General features: G+C 35.5%; 1 protein-coding gene across 1 annotated transcript in view; it reads right to left on the bottom strand.

Annotated features, from left to right (window-relative positions):
* Positions 1 to 9,991: 9,991 nt before the first annotated feature.
* ANO10 (anoctamin 10) overlaps positions 9,992 to 12,793 on the bottom strand; it is a 21,199-nt gene continuing 18,397 nt past the window's right edge. Inside the window, exon 11 of the mRNA XM_008945122.1 lies at positions 9,992 to 10,045. Within this exon, the coding sequence (XP_008943370.1) occupies positions 9,992 to 10,045 (54 nt within the window). The remainder of the gene's footprint in view (positions 10,046 to 12,793) is intronic.

Here is a 12,793-nt window from a genome sequence, read left to right as displayed (position 1 = left end):
CCTCTTATCTCAGGTACCAGAGAAGCCTTCAAAGAATGCCCAGCATTCACAGGATCCAGCAATAAAAAGGTCTCTTCTGTGCAAAACAAAGGCAGTGCTCTGCTAGATGTCTTCATAGGCAGAGCTGAAACCTAGATTCACATACACACCAACACAGAGATTTAAAACCTGAAGCCACATTAGAAGATTTGCAGAAGTCAGAGGATGAAGATTTAGGCTATTAAGAGAACCTCTTGCATCTGGAGGTGGATCTGGACAGAATTTTAATTTGGGAACATATATTTACAACTGGCTAATAAAAAGAAAACTATCAATATGTTAGAAATTAACACTCAAGGTCTCGCAAAACTATATACTCTTCAGAGATACAACTCAGTAACACTAAATCAGTTCTGGATTTACTTTGCACTTAAATATTGGCATTCACATTTAGAATATTGAATTCATTTTTTTCTACTAAAATTTAAACTGAGTGGTAAAAATTAAAAATTAGCTACAGTATGGAATTAATTTACATGTGTAAATTATAATGTATATTTCTGGAGATATTTAGGAAGTTAATATATGGCTTTAAAAATACAGCAAATTATTCTATTAACTGATATGCAAATATGCTTTAATAATTCCAAACAGAAGGGCATTGATCTCGTCCTTTCTTTCTCCCATCCCTTGCACAGTTATGCACCTCGTGTTCCCTATCTACAAGAAGCTCCCTAATATTGGAATGACTTGAACACAGATTTTTAATGTCTCATTTCTTAATTCCCCTTCTTTTCAAAGAGATGAGTCTGCAAGCATAAGCTCTGTCTCTCTCCAGTCCACAGAACCAAATTAATTCAGTATGTAGTAGTGTCAGGAACTGCTTTGAGAACGAAAACCCCAACTAACAGATTCAGGTTCTTCCTGAGCTAGTATTTCTGCCAACTGAAGCTGGTTTGGATTCCTACCCAACCCCACATTTTGTCCTGCAAGCCACTATGGCACTGTTTCAGTACTCTTCTGCCCTTGGACAAATGGATAAGCTTTCAGATAGGGCAATTCTCCTCAGGAACCAAATGAGGTTCATAAACATCAGGGGCCAAACCTACGGGATGCAAGGTAGCAACAATGCAGAAAGTTTTGGCACTTTACATCTTTTGGTGGATGCACCCAAACCCTGACTACCCAAAATGCTGTGAGTCCCTAAAACACACAACCATACAGAATTTCCCAAATCCAGCTTGCAATCAGTACCCAAACTGTCATTTATACGGATGGTTCTTGATATAAGGATTATGTTCTGTTTCCTGCAGAAGGATGGGATATTGGCCCTTCTGAATCTGTTTACTTCATAGCTCTTTTGGAGTGGTTTGAGGAGGGATGTTTATGTTATAATGTACTGTGACTAGTTACGGTCAAACCTTTATTTCCCCAACAACTTTTTAATTTAAATACTCAGAAACAGGATTATATTCCTCTACTCAGTATTTGTAACTGTCTCTTCTGCTCTGGAATACAAGCACAGGCATTGCAATAAACTTACTGAGAGGTCATCTAATTACAGCAGCTTTTCTTAAAATCCTGCACATCCTCTGCCAATGTGCAAACACATAATCCTAATCTAAGGGCTGATCTGGGTCCTGCTTTATGGTTTTTCTACAGACATGAATAATGCTTCATTTCTAACATCATTACTAATTTAACTTGTATTTTCTCACTCTAAACTGGACTTCAATGATACTGCACTTCAACAGACAGTTTTGCAGGGCATTAAAACTTCATTTTTTGCTGAGATAAAAGAAAGAGGGTATTGGAATTGTTTCTTTTTCATAAATTCCTGTTGCCTTTAACAAAGTTTAGATACAGATGTGTATTTACATATTTGCTTTTCCCCTTCCCCCTAATAAATCTGTTGAACCTCTTTCAAACCAGACTAGTAGCATAGCTACTGATATTAAATGAATGAATAGGTAGCACACATTCAATACATGCTGGTCTTCAAATTATAAGCACATCTCTTTTAAGCCATTTTAACCACGTCGCAGACATACTTGGTCTTTACAAAGGGAAAATATTTCATACAATGAAAGTAGTGTCATTCTTTTTATCCAGAAAGCTAGTGCCAAACAAAAATGTCAGGGATGGAGGATTACTGTTCTTTGTGCCATATATCTAGACTGTTTTTAATTACAAATAAAAGAGAACAAAACACATTCTGTTTACAGTAACGACATTTAAAAAAAAAAAAACAAACACTATTTTTAATCACAGTAAGTTGACAATTTTGAGAATTTTCACTTTTAGAATATACTAAAAACATACAGACAATTCTCACTGAGCTAAGTCTAAGAGAAGTGGTATCATCAACAATAAAGCAGAATCCAACCAAGCAAACTGTGCATTGATCAGCTCCAAAGACTATCCCACAGCTGTCACAGCAGCAAGCCGAGGAGCCAGCCAAAAGGCTAGAAAACAAGCCAAAGAGGTCAAGGCTTGGGAGCCAGAACTTGGCATCCAGGTCTTACAGCTGTCAGGGAAACGCATGAGAGAAGTCACTGTTATCTACAGTTTTTGGAAACAACTGGGAAACAGGAAGAGGAAAACCTCAGATCTTTATCTACAGCTATGAAGAGCCAAGTTAGTGCGGAGATGTAACATGTGCCATCATTTGTTTTGATATCCCAGCATTATGATATCAAGCCATTACACCAAATGAAAAAAGTATTATCTGCACAGAAATATAGTTTTGTAGTGGCATGGAACATTAATCTTCCAAATATATGGCTTCTTCTGGAAAAGAAGCATCAAAGAGCATGGAAATAAAAAAAAACAGCCAGCTGCTCTCTTTTTGTGTTGCAAAATACAAAATTGCGCCTTGAAAAAGTATTTTTTTTAAGGGGGATATTCTGTCAAACTTTCCTTTGAATTCCCCAGTGTGTAATTACTACAGCACCAGCAAGAACTCTGGTATATAATCAACAGTTTTGCCAGGTTATATGCACTTTTCATGGAAAAAAAAAAAAATAACAAACCACAAAAAATGCCATCTATCTAGAGAAAATATGAATCTATTCCAGTCATTCCATACGTGTTAGACACAAAACTCAGAATGAGAACTGCACATTTGAAGACTCATTAAATAAAATGTGAAGAATCTGTAAGCAAAAGAATAGAATCAAGACAAACAACTTCAATTTTGTAAAATTTGATTTTAAGTGCATAGACATGCAAAAATCCAAACCTAGTAGCAATCTTCAGGAGAGCTGTCTCCACAGATTCTGTGCCGACAAGACAAGCAACTGCCAATGTTTCAAAACAGAAGAGAGGCTCTTGGAAAGTGCCAAGAGATGTTATATTCTGCTACTACAGCTCCAGCTTTCTGAACATCAAAGAGAGGATACTTGCACCCGGATTCCCACCCGTACAGTAAATGAGCCACATTCTGCACGAAGCAGATTCCCAAGGAAATGCCTTGCATGCTAGTGTGCATTTGCAAAATGAAGAGATAGTCAGCTGTGATTAAAAGCAAAAAAAAAAAAAGTAAAAACCACTATGTCAAAAAAATGCACAGGTCTGTTAAAGAGATACTTTAAGCATAGGCCAAATAGACAGCAAAACTCTTAAAATACATAATTTGACAGGATATTTTAACTTATTTTCTCCTATCTTTTCTTGCTCCTAATCAGCCTCTATGTCTAGTTGTAGATTGAGATACAATCTCTTATTTCATTTTCTGAGTTTAGAAGAAATAGTTCATAATATTCTTAACTTTGTAGTCTGATACCCATCTCCTCAGTGTCACACTTCAATATGGGGAGCTTTTCCTCTGTTTTTCTTGGACTGTATGAAGCACCAGAAAGCTGTCTCAAGGGAAACTTCCCAAGTAAGCTGTTCACTGTTATCCAAACAAGCCCTCTAGTGGTAAAATAGCCATGAGACCGACCATATTCATAGGTCTGAGGCACCTCCTCTTCAGGACAAAAAAAAAAAAACTTACTCTCATAATACCTCCTAACTAAAGCTGAGCCACTAATAGATTATTATTATCTATCTCCACCATAGATTATTATCTCCATCACACACTAGCACTAAATTAAACCCTTTGATTACCAGAAACATAAAGTGAATGCTTGTGTTATTTCCATTCTATGCTGCTCCATTTCCTTTCCTTCTCTCAAGTATATTTATTCTCTGCTTTAAAGTACTAGTCAGTAAAAATTTAAACATTTCCTTAATAAACCATTTTTTCCCAGTTCACTGGATTTTAAAACAAGTTTCATTCAGAATTTGCAATGGGTATGAACTTCTGAAAAAAGTACACTGAGATGCAGAAAAACTCAAATATCATAGACTCTATATGTCAAGTTTAATAAAAGATACCCTGATATCTGGTATAATTTTATCCATAATCCCTATAGCACACATACATACCCCCTCATACACATGCACAAATTTTATCTTAAAACAACTCCTCTGATAAAACTAGCCTTGATCAAACATATGAATTCTCATGGCATATCATACGAACATATGAACGCTCAGCAGCTTCTATCTCCATTGTATTATTCATTGTAGGGATTTAGCAGATTATAGGCATGCATTAGAAATCTCCCATGACTTCAAAAAGATTGCTAAAGGTATTAGAATAGAAAGCAGCAGCATACCAGGTGGCTTGCACACTGCTACATGAAACTAATGAAAAATCCCTTTGAAAATCACACATCATTCTACTAACTTCTTCTGATTGTAAGAGTGAAACTCTGTACTGATACTTCCTTCCAGTGTAAGATAAAAACTCAGTGCAAAAGTGAAGTAAATAAACCCCACTTCTTTTGACATTTACTTTACAGCATGACTCATGACCATCGTCAGCCTGTGTTTAATAAAACATTTTCACAGAGACTATTAAAAAAAAAAGTCTATACTACAGCCTTTCAATCCAGTACCACATTTTCTTGCACAACTGGAGTTCCAAAATCATTCAGTTAAGCATTCCAGATGGTTTTCAGCACTTAAACACAACAAGCAAACAAAAAAAACAAAGGGAATATTTTTTAATGTAAACCTCAGATTTTAAAAGGCAAATTATGTAGGTCAGGAGGTGAAAAACTAGCAATAAATTTAGCTCAGTTTTAAAAAAGAGCCTGTAGAAGTCATGCTACAAGTTTCCAATAACCAACTACTATGTTTACAGTGCTGAGTAGGTGCATAACAAAGTCAGCAATGTGAATATAAAGTTGATCCAGAGAGTTTAACACTCCAGCCCAGAGTGTTAGAAGTTACTCTAAAGAACATGAAGTTATATAAACCTCTGGAGATGGGAGGAACATTGCAGTCCCCGAGAAGGAAGGCTTTGAGTAGAAATGATGCAGAGAACCAGCACTGCCAGCTGCATCACAGACCTACAGCACTATTACAGTGGTAAAGGGTAACTTTCCATCTACCCCTGAGAGGTGAGCACCAGGTGAACAACTCGGCATCATCTAACCCTCTGTGCTTTGGGAAGGAAAGATGTCTCAGTCCTGACTGCCAGCAGTCTTAGATACCTGTCCTCGACAAACACAACCAGCGACGACAAGCTTACTTAGATCTTTGCATTTTTCAATGTTTGGTTTTGTTCTTTTGCCATTAATCTTTACCACGCAAAGTGACCAAAAGTCTACACTAAATCCAAATTAATGTCTCCAAAGAACCAGTAGATGGCAATAAAAAGTCTGTGATAAATTTTGATTTTGGAAATAAAACATATTAATGTACAGCAAAATTGTAATTTTTAAAACTTTGTTCACATGGTCCCAGGAGTCTGCTTCAGCAGCAAGCATTTCTAAAATCTTATATGGACAAGTCCATAAATCCTCCAGACATGTGAAAGGTTAAAACTCTCACTGAGGAGAGAAAAAAACCCTGCGAACAATCTGATTTCCAGTTACTCAGAAGAATAACTTACCTCAAATAGTTTACAACTTTATATTCAGACTAAACCTATAGTTTCACGAATCTTACGCACAGTAAAATATGTATGAAATGTATAGAAATCTGAAATCATTATTCTTAAAATATTGTCAAACAGTAAACAAAAAAGTCAGTAAACTTTAAGTTTTCATACTACAGTAATCTTTAGAAAATTTCACTGTTACACTTATACTATTCAGCATCTTCTGATAATTTTTGCCAGGGTTTTGGCTTGAAATGAAACTCTTTTTAGAGGGTTCACAATTACAAATCTGGGGATAAACCAAATTGCAGTGGCTTACCTGTCTAGTATATAACATGAAAATCAAATTACTATTTTCTACAATATGAAAAATTAAAACATTAACATCCGTTTTAAAGGAGGACTTTTAGATATGATTTCTTATGTATATGTATACATATTATATATATGTTCACAGATGAGGTGGAGGTATTCTTGAATATAAACAGTATGTTAGCTGAAATCACCAGTGACTTGGATAAATCTTTTTTAACATTCAGAATTAGTACTGGTGTAGAATTCTTTTATGTATGCAAAATGAACCAAGTAACTACACAATTTACTTAAAGTGCTTTTTTTCCATTTATCTTTCTGTATTTTCTTATTTTTATCACAAGTGCAAGCATGGATAGGTCTTGGCTAGGGTAACTACTTCACTAAAATACCAGATGAATAAGTTTGCTAAGTATTTTCTCAAAAAGGAATTGTAAAGCTGCATAGTAAGGTTTGTACCTTACTATGAAATGCTTCATAAAAAAAGCCGTATGTATAACTTGCTAATTAGTATTTGTTACAGGTAAATAAGCAACTTTTTCCTGTACATTTAGCTATTAGACAAAAATTTAAACCATACATCAATATTTATTAGTAATACTACTCCTTGCACTTATGCCTAGAAACTGACAAATGACTCAGGTTATAAATGAAACACCCTCAGGTAGTACATATGCATGAATATAAATATGTGAATCAGTATAGAAAATACACTGTACTACAGAGAAAAATTAGCACATGTGAAGACCAATACCTGGAGACTTGCCAAAAAGATTTTGGCAGTAATGAAGTTAACAGTTATACAACTGCTCCCAGGAATTATTTTCTCTGATTACAGAGCAACTAGATTGAGGATGTAGAAAGAATATACTGGGCAACTAACAGTAAGATATAAGGGGATAAGCTGCCATGAAAAGCACTCCTTGTTGCTTCTGAAAGTGGCACTGACAACTTGGAAAAGAGATACTGAAAACCTGAAGGGTGCATGCTGGAGGGCCAGCGTAACTTCAGGGTTGAAGAACCTCATACAAATAAAGGCGGAAGGAATGGGGTTTGCTCGACTTACAAAAGAGAAAGCTCATGAAGAGGGGGAAAACGTTTAACAGGCAGTTTGAGAGTGCCCTCCTCACAAGCACACACAGCTAAAGGGCAAGAGGCCATAAGCTACAAGTTACTTCAGGGAATTCTTTCTTGCCACTGAAAAAAGGCAAAACCCAAAACAGTTCTTTGCCATGAGAACAAAGCAATAGGTTGGTCAGCAAAGCTGTAGACTTCCCCTCACTGGAAGCATTCAAGTCTTAGCTTAGCTTGACAAAGACATGGACAACCTAATCTAGGATCCTGCTTTCAGCAGAAGGTGGAACCAAATAACCTCCAGAGGTGCCACCTTCCAACCTAGACTATTTTGATTCTGTATGTGAAACTCCGCAGCTATTGTACTTTAATACCTGTCACAAACACATAAATCATCTAGCAAAAAACTGCTTTATGCACAGCTGTTTTGCTTGAACTTTGCACTGTTACAACTCCACTAGTGCCAACAGATTTATGTCTGTACGTCCATACTGATGCAGCATAATTTTCTGCCTTTTTTTCCCCCCAGTCTCCTTACCATGTACATTTGGCCAATATGTAAGTGGACTTCATACATGTACTAAACCCCAAGCTCCTGAATTCTAGACTTAAAAAGCTGTTCACTCTGCACACGCAGAACACTATATCATGCAGAAACACACCTTATTTCCACCTTGCCAGAATGGAGAAATTTATGTTACTGATAAGAAATAACCTAATTAGTACTGTATCTTAAAAAATAAAATAAAATAATAATAAAAAAAAAAACTCCCATCTTTGCCAGAAAAAAAAACAGCACTGAAATATGATAAAAAACATTTTAATTCTTTTTTTTAAAAAAGGAAATAAAGGGAAGAGCTTAATTTTGACATAACAAGCCACCTAAGATTGCTTTTGCTCAGGACATGGATGCAAAAGATCAACTGCTTAGTAATTTCCAAGAAAATTTCCATCTAGAATGCAAAGGTCTGATGTTGCCTAGAACCAGATGATAAATATACCTTCTCATCTGTTAGAATCCAAACTGCTCCAGGAGACACTCTGGCAGTGTTTCATCATTTAAGAAAGAACTGTCATGCTTACTGCTGAGCTGATTGAGTGTTGAAGCCATTACAAGTGCTTAACAGTAGCTCAGAGAGCTTCTACTGTACACCAGGAGGCCTTTGATGAAGAAATGAACTTAATAAAATGGAACTCTAGAGAAAAGCAGATGTACCAGGCCACTCTCAACCACTTGGATTTGGATCAGCTAACACTTTTAAACATAGCAACTCCAGTTTCCAGCCTTTGATAAATAGACTGTCAGCTCCACACCAAGAAAAAACAAAGCTTAAGAAAAGGTTACGTCCCTAATGCCACTCCATACCTCTTACAGAACTGACTTTTAAATACATATATTTTTATGAAGCTGATGAAAATCTATTTCAAATCCTTATTAGGACTCCACAAAATCAAATCCACACAGCCCAACTGTTTATGAAGCCAAGTTTACTATAAATATGGTAGTTTTGTCCTTATGCTAGGGTCACTTTCATTCATACCAGAGCCGATTACAGTCATCTTCCCAAAACCATATTCGTAGGCTGTAAGGTCAGATTTTATACCACAGCTATAAAGAGGGACCTTCACTACTCCTTAGTATTTCCAAGACAATCCCCAAAAGCCTCAATATGACATAAAACATCCAGGCTAAGTGCACCTCTGCAAAGAAGACTTCTATTAGTCTACTACATTTGAATGCTGGAATTTGGAAGACTTGGATACATTCACATGAAGTTGTACTTCAACAGTAAACACTGTTACTGATAAGTATTGCTTTTTTGAAAACAACTCATTACTAAGTGTTGTACATACAACTTATTTCTTGGAATTAACTTCCAGAGAAGTCATGAAACTGATTTAATTAGCATTCTTTGAATTCATGAGAATCTGCATTACAAAAAATGTAATCAGGAACAAAACTCTTTGTCAACAATTTAAAAAAAACCAAACAAACAAACAACAAAAAAACAACACAACAACCAAAAAAAACCAAGCACTGCAGAATTAAGGTTACACACTGGTTTAAGCCACTCTCTCAACTATTAATCAAACTTCTTCAGAGTAATTGCCTCCTTATTTTTAAGTCAGATGTGATTTGGAAGAGTTTCACAGGAGCACAGATGCTTGCTTGGCATGTCCTACTTCACACCTGTGCTTTATGCCAGAAGTGTCTACGGTAAAGCCTGAAGAACTAAACACACTATACGACAGAACTATTTTAAAATTATGCTAATAAGGACTTTTTTTTCCTGCTTTAAGGACATTCACCTATTTCCCTTTGTTTGCAAGCGCACTTGCTGCATACAGTTAGCATCCATCCATAAGTAAAGGAGGAGTTTTGTGATTCTGCTCCTGATTCAAATCATGTTGCCATGGAAGCAGATGTTGGATTGATGAAAATAGGTCAAGTGTTAAAAAAACCTTAAAAAATAATTAAATATTATTTTAATGCTTACCATTATTTATTATTATTAAATGCCTAAATATTTTATTCTATTTAATTAACATTTACTTTATTTATACAATACATATTCCCATCAAAAGCATATGTAACTCTAGAGTCATAGAGCTACTATTAATCAAAAAACATTTTGCATAAATCTGCAGGGCTGGGTACTGAATGATTAAAAGAATATCACATGCAGTTCTTCATTCATTATGTCTGTACTGAGTGATGTCAAATGTTGCCACATAATCATCATACTACATTGAAATGGAAACATGTTTATTATTAAAAAGCACTAATATTTTCTGGAAAAAAAACATCTCAGGACATTGCTAATATCTGTGCTTGGTTTGGGTAAAAACAGTGCTTTTTCCATTCAAACAGATATAAATATTAACTGGATTCTCAGTTGCTTAAAACTAATAAAAATATTTAGTGGCAACTATGATTTATGTAGGTTAACCCATCAATTGAACATGTGAAAACATAAATAGCCTACTAAAATAAATTTCTTGTGTTCCTTAACATTTTCACACTGCCTGCCAACCTGCCACAAAACATCATAAAGACACCATAAAATTCTCATCTTCACCTGCAGTAAACACCAAAAAGTAAAATAACTCCTCTGTATCATGTGTTTCTAAATCTCTGCTAGGTGATCTAAAATGCTTCTCTGTCAGCACCCTGACACATCCAACAAATTTTTTTCCTACCTTGATGCTGATGTATTTGGTATGTCCTAGGTTTGTTCTAGAGGTTTAGCATGATATATTCTATTTTGGAATTTTTCTTTATAACTGAAATGCACAATTTAATAATTATTACAGTAAAGGCGCATCAGAATACCATCAACACATGAGATTTGTGTTCCTTTTTCAGTTTAGGGATCTTCCTGCAGATGAAGTAATACAGGAGACAGCAGTGCAGAATTCCCACATATTTAATCCAGCACAGACCTACAGCACAACTGTGTGTCCTCCAGACACAGCTGCCTCTGCCCTGCTCTCCTTCACCAGTGCACTGGGTCAAACAGCTTCCCCCAGATCAATTCCCTAATCTGACTCATCATGCACCAGATAAAAGAAAGTAACAGTGTAACAGATAAAATGGGAATAAATAACCATGAAGCAAAGGCAAAAATAGCCCCATTCCCTTAAGCTATCATAAATCTGTTGTTCTTCATAGTCCCACAGCATCCAGTAATCCTCCCTTCTACCGTTTGTAATCAATATTTTAACAAGAAATATGCCCAACATAACTACTGATTTAACAAAAACAAGTCTGTAACAAAGAACATGTTTAAATGTCAGCACAATGGAAATGGTCATCAACAAATTAAAATCATGGGGTTTGTGTTCATTTCCATATAGTTTCAAAAATAAAATTTATAAAATGTGTTTGGAGAACTCTTTTGGACTTCAAGAACTTTGTAACTTGTGTTACAAAACAAGATTCTGTGATCTGAACTATTCTCTCTTTATAAACATGCACCCATGAAGCCATTGAAGTTGTTAAATATTGTTAAAAATACACTGAAAGACTGTCCTTGAGGAGACTGCAAAAGTTTTAAATTTCATATTAAATAGTTTTGGAATTGTTTATTACCATCAATATTCAAAAAAATCATGTCATTAATTATGCAGTAGGAAAGTACTAAAAGACTTATGTTGGGTTTGTGTCTTTATGCATTCTCAGACAATAAACAGTTTGTAGTAACACAAACAACCAAACAACCTCAGACCAGTACATGTACAAACATAAAGCATACTGGATACTTGTGATTAAAACTGTTTTTTAAATATACCTTTTATGACAAAGTACATTATGGGTCATTTGGATTTTTTTTTTTCACTAAGATGAACAATAAGAGAAAACTTGAATTTTCTCTAACCTAATGGTTATCTGTCTCCTCCTCTAGCTCACCTAGCATCTCCAGCAGTCCCTTCAGACATTGTAGTTAATTATAGAACAGTGGTCTTTGCCAAAGTTGCTTCTCAGTGTAAGACATCTTTGCCTCTCTCTCCCTACTACCAATTTAACTTTTATCTTCAAGCTTTCTTCCCTTTTTCTTACTCTCCCTTTCCATACCACATAGATAATTTGAGAGACACTGTTAAAAAGGAATTCTAAAAGCTACCTAATTACCATGCTGCAATTCCTGTCATCTAAATGATTGCATGTAAGCAGAAATTAAACTTAGAGAGAAAAATATTGATATTCTTTTATGGGCTACCAAGAAGCAGAGGTTTGTCTAGAATCCACAACCAGCTTCACATTAAAACAGGTAAGATGGGAAAAATATCCATGAAACAAAGGCAAAAATAGCCCTAGCTCTTTAAACTGCCATAATCCCATACAGCTTACATTTAGTCTTACTGTTTTCATAAGATGATCCCTCTGAATATATAGTCCAGTAATGAAGTAGAGCATTGCGTTCAAATTGCCAAATTAGTTTTTTATTAAAATAGCCCACTGGGGTTAATGCAAATGGTCACACATGCCTAACAACAGATTACATCAGGCTGCCTGCAGACTCCAGCTTCACTAAGTCAGTTGAAATATTTAGAGTTAACTGTGCAAACCTTAAGGCTTGGAAAATAAAACTAAGCAAGCTCAAAATTCATTGGATAAGGCTTAACACCTGTGAAAACAACAATATAGTAGTATGTGCTCCTGCTGCACCTCTGTAAGGTGATGCAGTTTAACTACACAGACAACCCAGACTTTTTGCCAGCAATCCTGTTCCTAAAAGCCAAAGTAGCATAATGACAAAAGTCAAGGCAACACAACACAAGAAAGCTCCATAAGAAAGATATATATGGGCAAAGTCCTACAATCTCAGTTAATATATAAAATGCCCAGTCATCCCCTGCTTGTCTGACAAGGAACAACACTCAAGTATTTACTACATAGAACTGGGAAAAGATGAAACCCAAATGCTATTATAATTACTAGTATTTATAGTCATGATACATACTTGTTTCAGATAAGCCTCACAGGAAACA

Source organism: Merops nubicus, unplaced genomic scaffold (assembly GCF_000691845.1).
Source record: "Merops nubicus isolate BGI_N331 unplaced genomic scaffold, ASM69184v1 scaffold6838, whole genome shotgun sequence".
Taxonomy (NCBI): Eukaryota; Metazoa; Chordata; class Aves; order Coraciiformes; family Meropidae; genus Merops; species Merops nubicus.
This window is presented reverse-complemented; position numbering and strand designations above follow the sequence as displayed.